This window comes from Ciconia boyciana, chromosome 2 (assembly GCF_034638445.1).
Source record: "Ciconia boyciana chromosome 2, ASM3463844v1, whole genome shotgun sequence".
Classification (NCBI taxonomy): Eukaryota; Metazoa; Chordata; class Aves; order Ciconiiformes; family Ciconiidae; genus Ciconia; species Ciconia boyciana.
Genome location: NC_132935.1, coordinates 61,786,686 through 61,807,283, shown reverse-complemented (window position 1 = coordinate 61,807,283; position 20,598 = coordinate 61,786,686). Strand labels below are relative to the sequence as shown.

The 20,598-nt window shown below is 35.0% G+C and overlaps 1 protein-coding gene across 4 annotated transcripts in view; it reads left to right on the top strand.

The window, feature by feature from the left end:
- Nucleotides 1-19,822, top strand: part of TMX3 (thioredoxin related transmembrane protein 3) — a 31,534-nt gene extending 11,712 nt beyond the window's left edge. For 2 of the 4 annotated variants that reach the window (XM_072852808.1, XM_072852809.1), the window contains 10 exons: nucleotides 914-1,013; nucleotides 1,266-1,343; nucleotides 3,589-3,655; nucleotides 6,221-6,319; nucleotides 8,366-8,423; nucleotides 9,282-9,335; nucleotides 9,654-9,710; nucleotides 13,257-13,386; nucleotides 15,667-15,735; nucleotides 16,820-19,822. In XM_072852808.1, the coding sequence (XP_072708909.1) occupies nucleotides 914-1,013; nucleotides 1,266-1,343; nucleotides 3,589-3,655; nucleotides 6,221-6,319; nucleotides 8,366-8,423; nucleotides 9,282-9,335; nucleotides 9,654-9,710; nucleotides 13,257-13,386; nucleotides 15,667-15,735; nucleotides 16,820-17,086 (979 nt within the window). In that variant the 3' untranslated portion in view covers nucleotides 17,087-19,822. Of the gene's footprint in view, nucleotides 1-913; nucleotides 1,014-1,265; nucleotides 1,344-3,588; nucleotides 3,656-6,220; nucleotides 6,320-8,365; nucleotides 8,424-9,281; nucleotides 9,336-9,653; nucleotides 9,711-13,256; nucleotides 13,387-15,589; nucleotides 15,736-16,819 lie in introns of those variants that run through there. The other 2 variants (XM_072852811.1, XM_072852810.1) reach the window with 2 other exon arrangements.
- The last annotated feature ends 776 nt before the right edge of the window (nucleotides 19,823-20,598 follow it).

Genomic DNA, 20,598 nt, shown 5'->3' with positions numbered 1-20,598 from the left:
AAAATGTTATAGACCCTAATCTTTGGGGAAAAAAAAGAATCACATTTGTTTCCTTCATTCTTAAATATAATTAAGAAGCATTCATATAGGTACATAATATTAATTATTGTTCAGAATTCTGTAGCGTAGGAATATGAGTGATCTCTAATAATTTACCAGAATTTTGTAAGATTATTTATTTCTAAGGTCACATTTTCTAGCTTCTGTGCTTGCATTCAGAGTTTTATCTCTCAAATGATTGAGACCTTATTGTGGCTGGGAAGACCTTATTGTGGCCTTTCACTATATAAAGAGGGCTTATAAGAAAGATGGAGAGAGACTTTTTGTCAGGATCTGTACTTACAGGGTAAGGGGCAATGGTTTTAAACTGAAAGAGGGTGAATTCAGATTAGACATAAGAAAGACATTTTTTGCTGTAAGGGACTGGAACAGACAACACTGGAACAGGTTGCCCACAGAAGCTGTGAATGCCTCATTCCTGGAAGTTTTCAAGGCCAGGTTGGATGGGGCTTTGAGCAACCTGATCTAGTGAAAGATGTCCCTGCCCAAGGCAGTGGGATTGGACTAGATGATCTTTAAGGTCCCTTCCAACCCAATCTGTGATTCTGTAGCCAGTAAATGGCATGCATGTTTACATCATAGCAGCATTTTGTACTAAGATATTAATTTCAAATTTAAATGTGCTATTTGAGGAACATAGCAAGTTTATTTTGGGGGGATTTGTATTTTTTTTGCTTTTAGTTGAAACTGAAATAATAAGTTGAAAAATTAAATGAATTTGCATTGGGGAATTTAGTTTTAAAAAAAACCAACACAAAAAACTGTATGGCATTTTCTTGGGGATTTTTATTTGTTTGAGCTTTGGAGCTTGCAGAAACTGAGACTTTTCTTTCTCTTTTTTCCCTCCTCCCAGACCTCTTATCAGGCCACTTCCTAGCCAGCATATGTTCGAGCATGTGCAAAAGAGACATCGTGTACTTTTTGTGTATGTTGGTGGTGAATCTCCTTTAAAGGTTTGAAGCTTGATTAACTAAAGTTACTTCTTTTGGCTATTCACAGATGTAGTGTAAAATATCTTCTAAAAGACTGAAGTGCATTCTTGTAATAAACTGTCATCTTTTTTTACATTTATTGAAGTGTTTTTACAATCTTGTGTCATAACCATATTTTCTAATTACTCTTTGAAGATAAGGTATGTCACAAAACTTTCGTTTGAACCATACTAAAAGTTCAGAAATTAAAAAACATTGTTTGTATTTTTGCAGGAAAAATACATTGAAGTTGCTTCAGAACTAATAGTTTATACATACTTTTTTTCTGCCTCAGAAGATGTGCTGCCTGAGGTAAGCTGTTTCAGTTCCTACTATTTCCACAGAAATGGTGTAGTTCTCATATATGTAATCTTGTTGTTTTGATGGCACAGAGATGGCTTCTTACAATGTACTTGGCTTTGATAAATTTCAAACTAATTACATGGAAACATTCAATTTTTGAGTCTGTATGGGGAAAGAATACAAACCAAATTTCAGTCTGTCATTGCTTTGTATTGGCCAAATTACTTGTTCAGTCATATTAAGAAAATGAAACAGAAGATGTGCAGAACTCAACATGGACCGTACAACCTGCTCAAGAAGGTAGATACTTTGATTTTTAGCCAACACAAAGCTCTTGTTGCTCTTGACAGCCATTTCACCAACCACTTTTATAACTAGTTTGAGGGTCTGTGGCTTGGAGTACCACTGGTACCCTGGTTATCACAGAAGAAAGTGAAAAGGTAAGTTATTTTCACCTTGTGCAATACAGCTGATCAAAACATTAGTCTGCCCAGGGATCAACAGATCCAGTCTACTGGCTGTGGAATTCTCATGTGGCTCTTTGGAGGATTCTGTAACAAGGAAATTATTTACAGTTAGTCACAAGGGTGGAAAAAATTGCTACTACTGTTGTTATTGTAACCATTGTTGCTTATGTGTTGAAGCAAAATCAAGAGGTTTTTTCATTTATTGTTATTTCCAAGTGGGACCTAAGTCTACTCCATGCCTGATAACGCATGACTTTGAAATTAGTTTGGGATTAGCAGGGTGAGAACTTGCATAATTTATTTTTTTTAGGCACCTGCATTTTCCAACATTCCAAGTAGAACTAACCTCATTATAAATAGTGTATTGTTAGATTTCCAGAAGCCTTGCATCAAAAGCTACCTCAATTTGAATAATACTATTTGCACTTCAGCCCCGGCTGAGCAAGAAGAGTACTGTTTACTTGTTCAGTGGAAAGAGCGTAAAAGGCTGGAACTCTGAGATTCTCTGATGACTGTGATTTAAGCAGTGAGCTGTTTTTCCCACCGAATGCAATTTCCCACAAATGTCATTTAAACTGAAGTAGTGATGGTATGCAAGAGAAGATGGAGAGAAGCAAAAATGTTATGAAATCACTGGTTGCTAGTTGTAATGACTAGGCTTTGCATGACAGTATTCACTGTTAGTGACAGCATTCACTGTTTGTCACCTTAGGTAATCTTATTCCAAGCTTCGGGCATCTTTTGCAAGCCATAAATCTGTACATAGCCTGATTTGCCCTTTAAAGATGCTAAACTATGTTTGGGGCAAATAAGAGAATAAAGCGTCATCTAGAATTAACTTCTTGTGCATTCATATGAGCTGTTACATTATAAACCTACTGCTTTTACATGTATTTCCAAGAAGGATAATGCAGAATGATTACAGAAGGCATGTCATTTGGAAAAACACTCATGATACTGTTCTTATGTTTCCCAAACATATCAGTAAATTAGTTTTGATGATGACAGCTGAATTGTCTAATCTCATGATACCGTCCATTCTTACCGACAAATGCTATTAGAATTTTAACTTAGAATAGTAGCAAGCAGTAAGGAGTAGATGCAGTATTTCTTCTGTCGCAGTTTACTGAAAACATGATCTGAATAAGGTTCTTTTCAGTTCCAAGGGAAAGGTTTCTACACCTTGTATTTTTTTTGAGCATGTTGCTGACCATCCTAAATATTATGTTTAAGATGGTAATGCAGGCATTCATTGTTCTGTTTGCCTAAATTAGGGCTATTTGCAGCCCTGTCTGCTGAAGCTGTGTCTATATTCCCATCAACCTGAACCACAGGAAATAGCCCAGATTTAGTGGGACATGTTATCAATGCTACTATTTTACTCTACTAAATGGACAGTCAATATTGTAGAAGTAACAGTATGACAGGTATGCTGACAACAGCGCAAATTGGGAACACAGAGCATGATTGATAACACCCTCAAGTTATGACCTTTGTCCACTAAAGTTCATGTCCCACCCATAAAATATTCTTCATGCTACTGCAGATACTAGTAAAAATCCTTCATTTACACTTTGCGAGACCTACCTCTCAAAAATACGTTTACGTTGTGTTACTTTTTAGTATGCGGAAGCTGATAAATTTATTTTAGTAAATGTAGACAGAAAACAGTTAAATTTACTTTGGGATTTTCCCCATGGACTGCATTTCCACATTTTAAGATTTTTGTTTGTTTGTTTAAAAATCTTTTAATCTTCTATGGATTAATTGAAAACCACCTCTTTCAGTATGTGACATTGCCTGAATTGCCTGCTGTTGTGGTCTTCAAAGATGGAACTTACTTTGTTTATGATGGTAAGTAAAAGTGGGCATTACCTTAAGACAAGATATTTAAAGTATATGTGGAGAAACTGGAACAGTTGGGATTTTTTTGGTGGTTGTGTTGGGGTGCGGGGAAATTCCCCAATTTTATGATAAATAAGAGCTCCTTCATGAAGGAGAAGAGAAAAAACTAATTAGTTCTTATGGAACAAAATGCATTTGAGAAGGAATTGGTTTTAGCAACACTGAAGTAGAAGTGATGACGTTTGTTTTGTGTTATCAGTAAGGTGTAGCTTCTAATGTTATTGCTTTGGCATTAATGCACTTATAAAAGTTATCCCTTCACTCACCATCCAAATTCATCATATCCAAAATAGAAGAAAACTCTTGCTGAAGAGGAGTCACATAAGTTTAATTTACAGTTTCAAACAGTTAATCAGATTTTCTCTAAGTGCTCTTCCTGACAGTCAGATCTCTCTCTCTTGAAGTTAACTTGATTTTTTTTGGATGTGTGCTCTGCTTGGAGATTGGGTCCACTTTGAGCTTTTTGTGCCTTGGCAATACAGGCTGTTTACTTTTTAGTACAGCAAGCCTTCCTTCAAAAACTGTGAAGGAAGAGGAAACTGATTCTGCCTTTATTCCCAATATTAAAATTCGGAGGGCCTTAACCAATAGCTTTGAGCATATGTGACTTTCACATTTGTGTAACTTGGATATTAGTAGTGGGAAAGGATCAGACAGCATAACCTCTCCCTATGTAACTGACAGAGCGTACTATGCATACATAGAACAGTTGACCATTCAGTCTGTTTTTCCCTTCCTGAAAGCGTCCCTTGCAAAAAGAGGTTATGGAGAAGTGGACTGTTGTCACTGGAGCAGTTGATATGCAATTTTAGGCTGGATAAACTACTTTAACTGACTTGTTCAGTGTGTAGGCTGTAGAATGGCTACCTGAGACTAGTAGTGTTTCATAACACCACTGACAGCAGTACACCTGCCATTTATATAAAAAGTGTATATCCATATGTATGGATATCCACATATAAGTGCTAGATTATACTCAGACTATACCGTAAAGCCCATGCTTTATGGTCTGTTAGATGCGCATACACACACGTACTTATATTGCATATCATGGGTTGGCTTATAGGTACACTGCTTATTTTAAAAAAATCTGCTCTTGATCCAGATTGTTTTAAATGCAAGTTTTTACTTTAAATTGAAAACACATCACTTGAAAGGTTATTCTGCTGTTTTAATTTCTGAGGATCAGTAGTACCACAGCAAAATACTCCAGATGGGCCATCAAGGATATTCTTTGTGATTTCATAGAATGGCTGTACTTGTCTTCCTCTTTAGTGTGTTGCCTTACCAATCATCCTCCAGATAAAAGTTCACTCTACAGCCTCCTTGATTTGTATTTGATTTTTTTTTTTTTTAAATATGGGCCTGGAGAAGGAAAGCTTGTCAAAGAGAAACATTTCTGAATTGCTCTTTGCTGTGTGGCCCACTTGCTTTTTCCGCACCTTTCAAAACAAACACAAAACTCATAATAATCCAGGCTTCTAATTCTAAGAGTAAAAATTTTTCTCTTTTATAATGTACTAGAAACATTATTGTAAATCAAACAAGTTATGAAGGTGCAGTGTAAGAGACTGGATAAGGTTATATGTGCAACTGTTATGATTGGGCAGAAATTTGAGGAGTTCACTGTAAGAAAAAGGTTTAGCAAAATCCATTTCAATGCTCTGGCCTTGTCTGGTGTTTTGTTTTGGTTTTTTTCTTCCCCATAGTAGGGGAATGGGATGCAGATCTGTGGGAAGCTTTATGCTTGGAATTGCTTGCGACAATCTTATGACAATTAGTTGTTAACCTGAAGTTATTGATAATTCACTCTATACAGTAGGATTTAAGATAAATTTATTTAATGTGCATTTATATGTGTGTATATATATACACCATATATACGTTTATATACATTTTTCTTTTTAACTTGTGATTAAGGTCTGAATATAATGGTATTGGTGGTATGTGTTAGAATTTGATTCTTTATGGGTTAAAACATCTAGCATCTGAAACTGTAGCTTTCAGTATAACTGATTCTGAATCATATGTAAATATTTGTTCATTTACATTCACAATGCTATTAATGTATCTACTTTTTCTTGATTTCTTTCTATTTCATTTAAGGACTCTCACAAATACTCCTTCTGTAATTTTGTATCTCTTTACTTTGTTTGAAACTTGACCCCTTTCCTTTAAAAACAGGGATTGAAACTGTTCCCTTCTGCCCTGGGTCACAGTTCTCTTCTAGAATAGTATTGTTTATCCTTGGTTTGGGAAAAAATAATTATCAAATCAGCTTTTCATGCTTTGCTAAAATACACTTACTTTTTGTTCAACAATTGAAAATAGCTTTAGAAGTTCTAAAACTGAAATGTCCAGAAATGTGTGAGATCTTGTCTAGCAACAATAAAAGGAAAAAAGGGGGAAAAAATAGCTTTTGCCTCTGTAGTACTGAAATAAATAAATCTGATTGCCCACCTTACAAAAAAAAAATTTTTTTTTTAATGCTTTTGTTTTGTTTTTTTTTCTTAGAGTATGAAGACGGTGATTTGTCGTCCTGGATAAATAGAGAAAGATTTCAAGGTTATCTTAACGTAGATGGCTTTACGCTGTATGAACTTGGAGATACAGGTGAGATGCTGCTACCACTAAACTCTTTGGCATCTCTTGTACTTAACATTAAGAAAAATTAAAGAGCATTAAGAATGTGTTCCTGGAACTTCAAAAATTAATTAATCTCAGAGTTAGAGTTGATAGTGTCAGTCTTTTGATGTTGGTGAGACCTGTTCTGTTGACTAGGGGCTTCATCCAAAGCTTACACTAGTCCTTTGCTCACAACATAAAAATTGCTATGTCTAATCCTGTAGTATTCACAAAAACTTAGTAGGACTTTTAATTTAAGTGCAGCTTAGGTTTTGCATAAATTACATATTAACTCTTGGAATACCTACAGAGAACTTTATGACTGGATTTAGAGGTATCAAATATGGATGGGTTTAGATATGTCTTACATCTAATGGATTCAGATATCTTTAAAGTAGATATGTTAAGGAAGGGAGGAGAGCATGTACCAAAGTGGACCTGTCCTGGAATACTTCAGCTTTTCTGTAGTAAAATTTTTTGCAAGCCAAGTGTAAACTTTGCAGTCAAGTGTCTTCTGGAATAGGCAAATGACTTGTACTGCTCTTAAGGTATACATACTCTGAAGTAGCAGAAGAAATGCTCTAAGTGTTGATTTTTCCAGGCCAGGATACCTTATAATCTACATTCCATTTCAAAAGAAAGAAGTTTATATTCAGTGCAACATTGAGGTATTTCAGGTTTTAAAGGTTATGAAACATCTATGTTCTTACATGTTTGTGAAACTAATATTGTTACACCTACATTTTAAAAGATTATTTACAGAAGTGCTGTTACAAATTGTTTAAATGTAGCATATTTCTTCCTGTTACATTTTTGTTTAACAAATCCTCAAATTACCAAAAAAAAAAAATTATTACTCTATTAATACAATGGAGAAGCCATAATTTATATTTAAGAGCCCTATGTATAAATACACAGTACCTGGAATTTATCTACATCATCTTTTCCAGTCTAAAAAGTAGTTGTGTCCTAGTGTATTCACTAGGTAGTGTCTTAGGGTGTGGAAAGAAATGGGGAAAAGTGAGAATTGAAGTATGGAAGAAGTGGGGTGGTGGGAAGCTGTTGCTGTTTCACAAGAAAGCCTGGGAGTGAATCATTGTTCTTGCCCTCAAAACTCTTCGGTATAACTTGAACAAGAGTGAGTTTCTTTTTTTGAGGGGAATGCTTCTTGTAGCATGGTGATAAGTAGGCATTGAGCAATAGATTGGCTTGGTAGGGAGGTTTTTGAGTGAATCATGGTGTCTAGAGAGACTTAAACTGCACACTTCTGCACTCCAGAGGCTTTAGTTAATTGAGCTGATGACTACACTGTTAACAGATCTGCTTTCCTAACAGGAAGTGCTTGGTCTGGAGAACCTTTGGCCAGCTTTCTAAACATATTGTGATCTGGTTCACCTTAGGAGGCTTTGTTTTTGGAATTTTTTTTGCCTTTTAATCAGAAACACTTCACAAAGTGAATCCTGAAAAGATCAGTATAGTTTGGTGTTTGGTCTTTAAACTCCTCTGACAGAGGTCTGTGAACTAAGTTGTTTTTTGGATGTAATAAATTCTGGGCTCTGCCAGTAAATTTTCCATGTTTTTTTCTGAAAGGATGATACTCCAAATTTTCAGTAGTGTGAAAAATAGTTGTTACTTAATCCATACAATAGGGATTCAATCACTTAGAATCAGTTTGTAATTGCCATTATATAATAAAGGTTTCCATAGCCTCATATTTAGGTATATACAAATATGCAGCTTGAGTAGGGTATTAATTTTTAGCTGTGTTTTCCCACTTTTAACTTCTTTCTATAGACAGGCTTTTCATAGAATGCTAGTGGTGTGGCATTAAGCTACTTCTTAATTTATTTTCAGTAGCTTTAAGAAAATCACAGTTTGGTCAGCTAGAATAGGCTATTTGGCACTGAGGTTGGTTTATACTAAAAACTAATTCCTGTCCCTGCAGAGTATCTGATCTTCTAGGTTGAAGTATTTTCCATCTGAGAATGTGTGCTTCTTTTTAAATGGTTTCAAGTATTTTATTCCTTATTTTAGGAAAACTTGTGGCTATTGCAGTCATTGATGATAAAAACTCTTCAGTGGAACATACCAGGTACCGAATTGAGCATTGGTGAGACTGTGGGAGAAATGTGCTGGTATGACATAGAGAACTTTGGAAGTTTCTTAAATATTAAGAAATGCTAGGCTAAATGAATGGTTTTAACTTGTGGATGTTCTCTAATTTATGACTTCAGCCTACTGAATTTACTTGGTTTATGGCTCTGTTGAAGCACATGTAAGTTCAATGAGATGATGGAAGTTCCTGTATCACTCGTCTGCCATTTGTTAATGAGATCACAGGAGCAAAGAGTGATCGCATAGCTTTTTAAAGCTATTGTGTCACCTTTTAAGCATAGACGAGAGTACTTGAGTTCAGATGACTTTGAGATTAATTGAGTAACTTTAAACAAATGACTGTTCTTCAGCTCAGTTGCACTAGAAATGAATTAGTGATGCTTATATATTGGTTGTCTGTGGAACTTATATTAAGAAGGGGCATTTTCAGTTGGGTTGGAGTTTGCTGAAGAGACTGAGGGGAACAAGACCTTCCTCTGTCGCTTTCTGATTGCATACATAATTAGACTAAGAAAATATTGTTCAAGTACTGTGTATGCTATTTTCCCGGACCTCTTTGGATTTTCTTCAGAGTCGCAGTGCTGCATCTTCAGAAGGCAATAGATGGAGTGAAGCAGCCTGACTGTGTTTTTTGTGTGTTGAGACTATGTGGTAGATAGCCTTTCAACCCTTAGAAACAAAGCAAGATGAACGAGGTGTTTTTTGTTAATGGAATAGAGAATCCTTATTGCTGATGAGGTACTATTTGCTGCTTACTGGGGAAATCTCAATGTTTATTGTTTGCATTTTGACAGAGTATATCCTGGATTATCAATGTCACTTTTTTTCCCTCCAGACTAAAATCTATTATTCAGGAAGTTGCTAGAGATTATCGGGATCACTTTCACAGGTAGGTACACATGGTATTATGATATCTTAGAAAGGTTAATGCAGAAGTTCATTTAAGACAGCAGTAATTTTTTTCTACATGAAAAATGTTATAGTACCTGCTTTTTTATTCATATGCTGATATTTAATAAGACCATTCCATTAACTGAGTGTGTTTTGGGATGCTGACTGTCTTGTACATCGTCAATTTTTGAATTGTATTGCTGAGTGTGTGCTCTCGTCTTCAGTTACAGGAAAAATATTTAAGGAAGAACTTTTGCTGAAACCCACTGTGTTGTTTTCTTTTTCATCATTCTGTTTTTCACTGCTTCTCTTACAGGGATTTCCAGTTTGGCCATATGGATGGAAATGATTACATTAATAGTTTACTAATGGAGTAAGTAAATTCTTATTTGAATATTCTTTCTTCTCTTGTATTTGTTGCTAAGTATATTTAATTGAAAACAATCTTGTGAAGAATTCTTGCCTGTCATGGGTTAAAAAAAAAAAATAGCTGCCCTCAGAATTCAGCATGTGACGTAGTATCAGTTGTTTGTTAAATTAAACTGCATAATTTACTGTTAGAAGTTTGGCTTACTGATAATGCTGATTGACAAAGCTTATCTTTTAGGTCTACTTTGTGAAATTAATTACTCTATTAGAACTGTGAGGTTTTTTTTCTTAGTTAAATTTACAGAGCACTAGACAAATTAAAAGTTATGTCAATTTGTAACAGGAAATGTAAATAATGTTTATGCATTATCTATGGTTTTTATTTCTGGAGAGGCACATTTTATTCTTGATGCATTTTTAAGACATGCATAGAAATATGCTTCTGCAGAGAACCAGCATAAAATGCATGGAAGATGCTGTCTGCACTTGATATGTACATGGTACATTGTGAAATATGGGTATTAACAAGATGCTTGACATTTCCCCTTATTATGATCCTTGTCAAAAAATGCATAATTAGAGAGTTAAGCTGCTTGGCATTTACAGTTGACTACTTATTCTCCTCTGGCCTTTTGAGTGAAAGAAGGGAAAACCAGGGGTCAATATGCCACCTCTTTCTTGTGGGTCAAAGCATGAACAAAGCATGTATTCATGCCCCTAAAGGTTCTAGGAGCTTCATAGGCACTCAGGAGGCACAAGGTCTGTATTTCTGTGGAATGTCTGTAGATTTACACCTGAATACAATTAATTTAAAAACAGCTGTGTCTCAATTGAAGTTAAGTGATGTGATTGATCTAGTGCTTTATAGTTGCCAAAAGTGAGACCTTCCTCACTTCATTAATTGCTTCTTCTGTGCAGGCTCTTATGTCTGACTGTCTGCTGAGCTGTTTCAGCCTGTTTATCTGGCAGAAAAGTGTTTGCTTTTTTGGCTAGGCGAGTAGGGGAGTTATTTTGCTGATCCAACAAAACCCTTAAATGTCTTCACATGTATTCTGCTGAGTACCAGAACTGATGTGCAAAGAAGCAGGGGAGGGCGATGAGGTCCCTAGGAGGAAGAAAATGAAGGGGAAGAAGACAGAATTGCCACTTAACAGTGGTAGTGATCTAGTGGCAAGATCTGTTTAGCTGGATTGTTTAACTTAATCTGCAAAATGCCTGATTTTATAATTGTAGTATATGGTAAGTTGCTGTTGAAATACTCACAGGCTTTTAATTATTTTCTACACAGAGTGTATACATTTCCAGCATAAGTGGAAAGCAGCAGAAGAATGCAGCAAAATATATTCAGTGTTATAAGTAGCTGCTTTTCGTGCGGTTACTTGAATAATTCGAGCAAAACCGTATTGCAAGTCCTTCAGTTTTCCACTAGATGGCAGCAAGTGGAAATAGAAAAAGTCTGAATAGTGAGAGGTCTATTGCAGAATACTTTTTTACTGTGCTAGATGCACATAGGAACAAATTCTGTTTCTTCACAAAGGACAAAATATTGTGTGACTCGTGGGGATAGAAGTAGTAGTCCCTGACAGAAGTACACTTATTAACTTGGCTGTAACTCCATTAGTAGACATAATTTATCTGTCTCTTCAGCAGTGGTTGAACATGCTTTTGGATTAAAAATGGTATAGTTAAAACTATGCCCAAAAGAAAACAGAATAGTATGTATTTTACTGAAAGCAAAGATACATTTTTGTGTAAGCTAACATATATAGCATAACTGGAATATCAACTGTAGGTGTATGTAGAGTATTAATTCCTCAGCTCTTGGAAGAAACATTAAACGTGTTTTTATGAATCTCTGTATAGCATATAAAATTTGTATATGGAGTTTATCTTTCAGCTGCTCTACAACCAACTCCAAGAAGCTCAGTTACCAGACTATTAGATGCAATAGAAGCACTTTTTTCTTTTTTCTTCTTTTTTTTTTTTTTTTTTTTTGGGGGGGGGGGGGCGCAATCTTTTCTGCATCCAAGGAATAAAACTGGTTCTGTTTTGGCTGGGATGAGGTATTTTGGCAGAGGTTCATAACTTGTTACCAGGCACTTGCAGAAACACCTGACTTGGTTTGATTGCCTCCTACTTATATTTCTTGTGTGTTCCTAATAAATAGAGAATAAAAATGTCAAGGGAAAAGTTGTATTTAGAGAGTCTTATGTTGCAGGTTGTCACTGTTGACGAAGTTTTGTTGTTTGGTTAGTTTTTTTAAAGTTCCTTTGACAAGATGAAATTATTTTGTTATCTCTGTAGTTGGCCTTACATTTTTCTGAGGTGCCACCATGCTTTCAACTTGAGTCCTAGGAACGTGGTCTGCACCTTAAGTCTTAAAGTGTTCAGCTTTCTGGGAGTTTAGAAAATTTTCATGTGTAATTATTAAACTTATTCACTTCTAGGTTTGGAATTGATTTTAAATTAAGAAACAAACAAAACACCTAAAATGTGTGAGAAAATTTAGAATAATTTCTGTGACTTCAAAGAAAAATGGCAATCTTGAATAAATGCTAAACAATATTTTCATGAAATAATTGATTATGGATTGATAGCCACAGTTAAGGCTGAAATCATCATCAATATTACATGGATTACAAATGTACATGGGTGGGGCACTATTAGAGAAGAATGAAAATGTAGAAAAACAAGGTTTGCATTGCTTCTGCTGTGAAGGAAAGCCACCTAGTATTTAAATTCGTTATTGACAGAACTGTAGAAAATTGGCAGAGTACAGGAGATTTTTCACCTTACTTATTTAATGTATTTTAAATCTTTCTTATTGAACAATGTTCTTATGCAGTATTAAATTTCCTAAATCTGATCTAATTTTGAATTTAGGGCTGCTTTGAACAGTAGGTTATACTGGTTTATCTCCAGAGATAATTTCTAACCTTTTTTTTCTTTTTGTTTTCTTTTTTCTTCCTTTCTGATTCTGTGATACTAAACCATGCTTATGCATGTGAAGGTCAACTGCTGAGTAATAATTGTTTAAAAGCTCTGCCATATCTAAAAGAGATGTAGAAAACTTTGGTTGTTATTGTTTATTCTTTTGACTTGACAGGTAGAGGTTGATTGATAGAAATGATCAGTTAGACCATGGCTGTATGGGATTGAATTTTTGGATTATGCTTTTGGCTTTGCACACTAAAACACTTAATGTATTGTACTAATAGTACATTTCATATACAAGGCTACTATCTGTGATCTCTTACTAATTGGCAAGTCATAACATACCTGATTTGCAGTCACTATGGGTGTGTAAAATGCAATAAGCTTCAATAGTGTCACTGACACAGATGTGAAAGAAAAAGTAATGAGAAGCATGCTCACACCATTCAGGTGATTCTTTTTGCACTTCCTTCTTGCTTTTAAGGAACTGCTATAAGGAATACACACAAAGTGAAGATTAATGGATACCCTTTTAAATGATGTAGGAATTATTTGAATTGCAGTGTTTTACACAGTAGTTCTTTAAATATATAAACTATCTGTTTTATGTTTCCAGTGACTTGACAATCCCTACTATTGTTGTATTGAATACCTCCAATCAGCAGTATTTTCTACCAGATAGGCACATTGAGAACACAGAAGACATGGTTCAGTTTATTAACAATATCTTGGATGGTACAGCTGAAGTAAGTCTTCATTGTGACTTGGAATATATTGGTTGGTGTTTATTTCCTTAGATGCTTAAGTAGGGAAAAAAATTGGTTACTCTGATTGTTATGCCATGTGTTTTATCTTCCTGTCCTGTCTGTCTTCCTGTCTTGGGTGCTGTCAGTGAATACATGATTGTGAATTCTTGAGGTGTGATGTTGCTCGCTGTTCTGACTGCAGAACCTCTTGTAGAAAGCAAGCTTTTTTTTGTTTATAGCATAATGTTAGCTGACTTCTCTTGATATTCCTTTTATTGATGTCACTGGTAAATGGAGAGCTTTTTATTCATCTCCTGGTTTGCTTTAAATGCATTTGTTTAAGATTGTCTTTATAGTGCATAATTCATCTCTACCCTTTCTTTTGGACAGTAAATTAATAAATCCAATATCTTGATGAATTATAAGTTCAGATTAAAAAACCAGTGGTATATTTGCTTTGCATTTTACTAACAGATACAAGCTTACCTCTCTCTCTGCTCTAAAACTAAAAATGAGCTGTCTTTTGTTAAAACAACAAAATTAATAAATCCATCTGGAATTGATATCTTGGACAATTTTTTAATGTTGACAAAACAAACTCAGGTTTGCCTGTTCCCTCAGTGTACTGTAAGTTGGACAGAAGGCTATGTTGTGTGGATGAGGAAGGAGATCATGGATCAGAGCATTCATTTGCTCTTATGGGGCAAGAAGGCTTTCCCACGAAGGGAGGCAGTGCTAACAAATCATTTGGCTGACTGTTGGGAGAAGCCTATGTTGGTTTAAGCCCTAGTTCACTGTATATTGAATGCTTACTGTGTTAGCCGAATCCCACTTTGTTATGCCAGCAGTTTTAGGTCATCAGGTGGTGATGACAAGTAATGCTGTAGATCGTTTCAGTCATATGGGGTACTTTGGTTTATTTAATCTGACAAATTGATGTAGCAACATAATATAGGTGGATTTGCTTGCTGTTCATTACTTTACTGGCCATGCTTCTGGTTGCAAGGTGAGGGGTATTCCTGTAACTTATTTGGTGGTTCTTTGTTCTTCAGTTCCCCTTTTTTAATGCTTTAATTGCATTGAATTATGTTATCATTTGACTCTATTTAAATATTTGACTCTATTTGACTCTATTTAAATATATCCTTCTAGTTGAAGCAACAAATAAAATTGGTTTCTGTCTGTTTTTTAACTTTGAGGAAATTCGTTTGTGATGCCTTGTGTTTTTTGCCATAGTGTCACTTAGGTCCTTCTACGTTTTGTTTGCAGTATTTCAGCTAGAATGATTAAAGGTCTGTCTAAATTCACATCTCTATATGTATGTGAGAGTGCTAATACAAGACAGACAATACAGGATGTGACTTCATTTATATGGTGTCTATAGACATTAAATGGCACTACTTTGGCTCCATTCAGGCCCAAGAAATTGTGCAGCTGTTGAGGAATGGCAGTCTTCAACGTATGCTGGTAAACAAGTAATAGGATGCAGACTTTCTGAACCACAGTGAAATTTCTGAGAAGTATAACATTTCCCCCCCCCCACTTCCTTCTTTCCTTGGGAAGTATTGTATTATTCACCTTAACTTTCTTGTGATTTTCTGTAAGGCCAGAAGATAGCCTTCTGTGAGTCTGTTTCACCTTTGTGGACTTTTTTGTCATTTGAGGGGTTTTGGTCAGGGTCAAGTGCTGATCAGTTGACTTCCAAAATGTAGGTTTTCTTCCCATTTGTTTCTCTGGCAACTCAAGCCAGATGAAGACTGGTCCTGTTCAACAGACAAATTGCCTTTGGATTCATGTAATTATTTTAAAGACTGCTAAATTAGGTGGCAATATAGGTATAGTCTGTCATTGCTTGACACAAGTTTTCTTTATTACACCTTCATATCTTCTTGTTACTTAGTTCTTAGATTTTTCTAACTGCTCCTGTCATAATCCATAAATAGATATCCATCAGCTGCAGGAAAGTTCAGAAGATCTCTGCAATTTCATAATTGCTCCATCAGGACAGTTGGTAGTTTCTGTTAGTGTTCCTCTATGGAAGGGAATGGAGGGCCAGTCCACTGTTAAAGTTTGCACTGATTGTTTAAAACAATTGGGAGAGTATTTTTCATGAGACTATTGAAATATTTGTCCATGCTTGAGAAGTTGGAGTGTCTGGGCATCATGAGATGCAAGAATAATTACTTTTCATTTCCTTCTAAAGGGACTTAAGATTGCAAGGTCTGAAGAATGAACTGAAAAGTGTCAGCAGTTTTGATATGGTTCCATTTGAAATTTCAGGCACAGGGTGGTGATGGACTTCTGCAACGAATCAAGAGAATAATCTATGATGCCAAGTCTACTGTAGTGGTAAGTTTTATTTTTTGTTAAATTAGATGGTGCCTTTGTCAATCAAGATGCAAATATTTTCAGAGAGTTTAGAAATCTTTTTATATAAGTTTGTTTATCTTATATATTGTGTATATATTATAGGTATATATAAATTAGGTTTAAGCCAAATGAACTTCTTGACTAAAGTTTTTAATATTTTCCAGCGTGCTAAATATTCAACATACATTAGTTTCTTCATTTTTCACTCCTTTTCTGTATTAGTCTGACCTGTATTTTAAGGGCTAGAACAGGGAGAATTCAAAATCTTTTCCTTGACCCTTTTGACATCCTTTCACTGAAATTCATAGCACTTTCACATTCCGAGAAATGTTATGGTTTCAGTCTAATTAGTTAGAGCATAAGGGGATTAAATACTACCCTTGCTGTAGTTTTAAAGCAAATATTTTTAACATCTTTCTTATAGGTTAATTATGCTGAACAGAATTTTGTTGGGAAGATGTACACAAATCCATTTTTTTCACTTGGCCTACACAAGCCTACACAAAACTCGTACTGTGAATTTAATTTGAAACACATGTTTCTGTACTAGTGGCTTCCAAACTTCTGTGAATGTGCAACATTTAGCCATCAGTTTCTGAAACCAAAAATCCTTCCTCCTGTGCCATTAAACTACTCTTCAATAAGAAGCTAATAACAGAATGTTTCTGCAGATACCTTATTACTTATACTAATTTTTGAGAATGAGACACAAATGAGAGATGAAACTGGTGGCTTCAAAGTGTTAACACTGTTAGAACAATTGTTTCTCAAGCTTCAAACAATGAATAGGATATACAGTTAGCATGTTAACATTAACTATCCCAATGCCACATTGTAATATTTGAACTTCTAAGTGTTTTTTTATGAACTTATAGTAGGGATTGTTAAAATGAGGATGACTCCTCCTTTCTGGGGGGAAAACAAACCAAAAAAACACCCAAAAACTGCCCTGGCTGTCATTTTTGATGTTTCTGAATAAATACACAGAGTAATAAGAGAAGTAATGCGGTAATTTTGTATATTCACTGAAAGTTTTTTTTACTTGAAATTTGTGTTTCAACAGTCTGTGTTCAAGAGTTCACCACTTCTGGGATGCTTTCTCTTTGGGTTGCCTCTTGGGGTCATCAGCATTATGTGTTATGGAATCTGCACAGCTGATACAGATGGAGGGGTTGATGAACATGAGGCAGCTAAAAAGGAAAACGGTGATCGGGAGCTCACGGATGAAGGCAGTGAGGAAGAACAAGAGGAGGAAAAGAATGGAAAATATACAGAACTTTCAGATGGAGAGCTTAAACAGAAAGACATAATGGAAAAGAAAAAAGACTAACTTGTTTAGCAAAATAATTCTCTAGAATTTCCAAATAGACTTATTTATTGAAGATAATCATTTATTGATGATCTTCATGAAAGAGGACCTTTTTGTCTGCATTATGGTAGTTTTGACTTGCATGTATTCAAATTTTATCAGAAATTGACAGGGAAAAAAAAAGGATGTTCTCTTAATTGTCTTTAATAGATTAACAGAGAGCAATTTAAACTGAAGAAATTTGCAGGTACACTGTTTTTTTGAGGAGTTTTGAATTGTCCATTTCCAGAACAGTGAGATAAAGATAATATTACTTGACCTTAGTGTATGTGGTGAACTACTACTAATATAGCCCAGCTAAACACTCACTCACATAAAATTAAGGCTGAAAACTAAGAAAGATTAAGAGATCTGTAAAGTCTTTCAGAGCCTGATAGCTAAAGACAACTTTGAGTTTTCCAAGAAGTCATGTGTTCTACCTGTTGCACATTATTTTGGAAAAAAAACCCCAACCTTTTCTATTTTCTCAAGTTAAATGTAAATTGTTAGGAACTGGAGGACTGTTTTACCATGTAATAACATAATTATTGGCAGCCAAGAATGTTTACTTGATATAGGATGTGGGAGTTATATGCTAAATTAAATCTTTATTAGTGCTTTAGCAGCTAAAAATATTGGAAAATTACATTAGAAACCTTTTAGAACATGATTGCCTGTTAAATTGTTTTGTATGAGTGCTTACACAAACTTGTAGTGCAAATGATCTTTAAGTTTTCTGAATCCACAGTACAACTTGATAAAGACGTAAATATAAACACACTCTGACTATTTTGCATAACTGTCTAATGACAAGCTTTTTTGAATGGTGTAAATTTGTTTTACAGTGTTTAATTCAGATTGTTACATATCTTTGAGGTAGTTGGTGTTGATACTTTTGTTTGTTACCTACTCTGAAGGAGGGAGTTAATGTAGCATAATATTAGCATTTATAGAGATTGGTCAGTATAATGCACTTTTGTTACCTGTTTAATCATAAAAGTCACTTTTAATACAACCCTGTGACTGTGAAAAGGACTAATTTGTGTCCAGGGTTAAAATCTCCAAGGATAAATTATAAAGCAGCCTTTGGTGTCGATGTCATGGAAAGTACCACAGAAACAAAACGTACATTGCTCTTCCTCTTAGTATTCATGCTGGTTTGGGTTTTTTTGGTTTTTTTTTGTTTTTTTCTTTTAAAGGTTATATTACTGTATAATACAGATTATAATGTCCTTATAAGGCAGCTCGATCACATAAGAAATTACTATGCTGTAGCACTAAAGTAAGGAATTTTAAATAAAAAACATGGGTAAGCTTAAATAGACAAGTTCTGTGTTTGAGTAAACCTGATGATGATATAAATCATAACCAGGGAAAATGTATTGCATCTTTTTTCCTTGTAGGAAAGAAATTTGTTTCTTCTGTTTAAATAGCTTGGTAACAGCTAGCTTCATGTTGCAGTGCAGAGTACAGTAAGTAGATGCCTGACTTCAAAGATTTTTGTTATCAGTCTAAACAATATCTAAGGAGATTAGAAATTTTTTCAGAAAAATTCCATGTCTGATTTTGAGTCCAACCTTTTTCTTTTTGGGAGGAGAGGAAAAAAAATGAGTTCATAGAATACTGCGTAGCAGGTGTCTGATATGTTTTTTTTTTCCCCTTTTTGTTTTCTCCGTTTTCATTTTTTGTCATTATAGCTAGTTGTACATAGTGAGTTGAGTTTTCTTGCTTTTTGATTTTTTTTTTTTGGCAGAATCTTTGAGGTATAGTTTTAACATATATTTGAAGAGTGAGATGCTTAAAAATGTGTTTAGAAAGTTTTTTAACATGGTGTAGAGCTCTTGAGGTTTTTTTGTTGTTGTTGTTTTTTTAAAAAAATCACTTAATGACAAGCCTGTAAATTTCTTTGGACTTTAGCACAACTCAGTGCTGATGGTAAAAATGTAGGACTGTTAAGGCAGTAATATGTTTTCTTGATTTGTCTCTTTTCTCAAGATTTCAAATACAGATCAATTACATATTTAATTTTGGCTCAGGCGGGAAACCTGCAGCTTTTGACTTAATAAGAAAACTGAAGTGGTCACTGGAACACTGCTGTTCCTTCTATGGTGTGTAATTTAAAAAAAAGAAGTTCTGAATTCTGCTGCACTGCTAAGAACTGTTTCAACTATGAGCCTTCATTTTTGTGGTTATTTTTGTTTGTGTTTATAATCAGTAGTAGCCAAATAACTTGCTGAGAAATCTTCTGAGATATGGACCGGAATGTGATAAATACTGTGTGAGAAACAGATCACACTGGAGTCTGTTAAAACTGTAACACTTAACTGCTAAAGGTAGGAGGAAAGCATGTGTCTCAGTCACTTCTGAACTGTATTATCAATCAGATGTGTACTGAACTGTTGAAAATTAAACTTGAAATGTACTGCCATTTTCACCAAATCCTTCTCCCAGCTATATTCAACAAGACACAGGGAGAAGAAAAGCATACAAGTCATATACTAGGTGTCAGAAGTGATGTGAAATTAAGGGTTTTGCTGTGGTCATGGAACTAATCTAGAATGCTGTCTGAGGGGGAATCTGGCATTTTATTTTTTTCTTCAGTATCTAAAGGTTTCTTAAAGCAACTTCACTGTAATAACTTTGAATTCATTAAATAACGCTGCTTTTTTAAGTCAAGTGTAAGTCTTTTGTTTTTCTGTAATAAAAACATTTAAAAGAGCTTGTTTCCTTTGCTTAATTTACAGTGTGTTAAGCTCAGGTATTACACATTGTGTAGGAGGCCGTGTTTCCTGGGACACTCGTAAGCGTACTTTAGGCCCCAAGTAACGCAGTACAGAAATGCAGCTGCTAGATTTTAAAAAGAAAACTGAGTTCATCCTGTCTGATACCTTCTCGTCAATATTTTGAAAATACTCTCTAGATGTAGGAGTTAGTATTTACTTGTCTTTTATTTAGTGAGCATCCTAGCAGTATAGAACAAATGCATTTCTGAAAAAGAAATTTTAAAATACAAGTTCATTCCATTAGCATACTCTCAAATTCTTACAGGAGTTTCAGCAGCAAAGGGAACCTGAGGCAGACTGTTCTAGTATACGTCTCCTTCTGGAAGAACTTGAGTGGCCTTGACACTTGGACGTGCACAATCTCTTACTACTTCATTATTTACCTAGGCTGTTTTAACAGATATGTCCACACTGTGGTGCTCACTGGTTAAAGGATGGAATGATTACACTCTGGTAGATCTGATGTATTGAAGATGGCAGAGAAGTCCTTAATTTTCATGAGGTATTTAAGTGAAAGGTTTAGCTTGCTATGTTTGGGCCCAGAACTAATTTACCCTGTTTCTCTTTTGTCAGCATGTTTGAAGAAGTGGCTGTACTTGGAGGAATGGGAGGGTGGAGAGTTGTTCTGATGACAGCCAAAAGCTGAAGTCGGTGAAAAGGGTGCAAAACCAGAATATATTTCCTTTAAGATGTTAAAATCTCATGAGACTA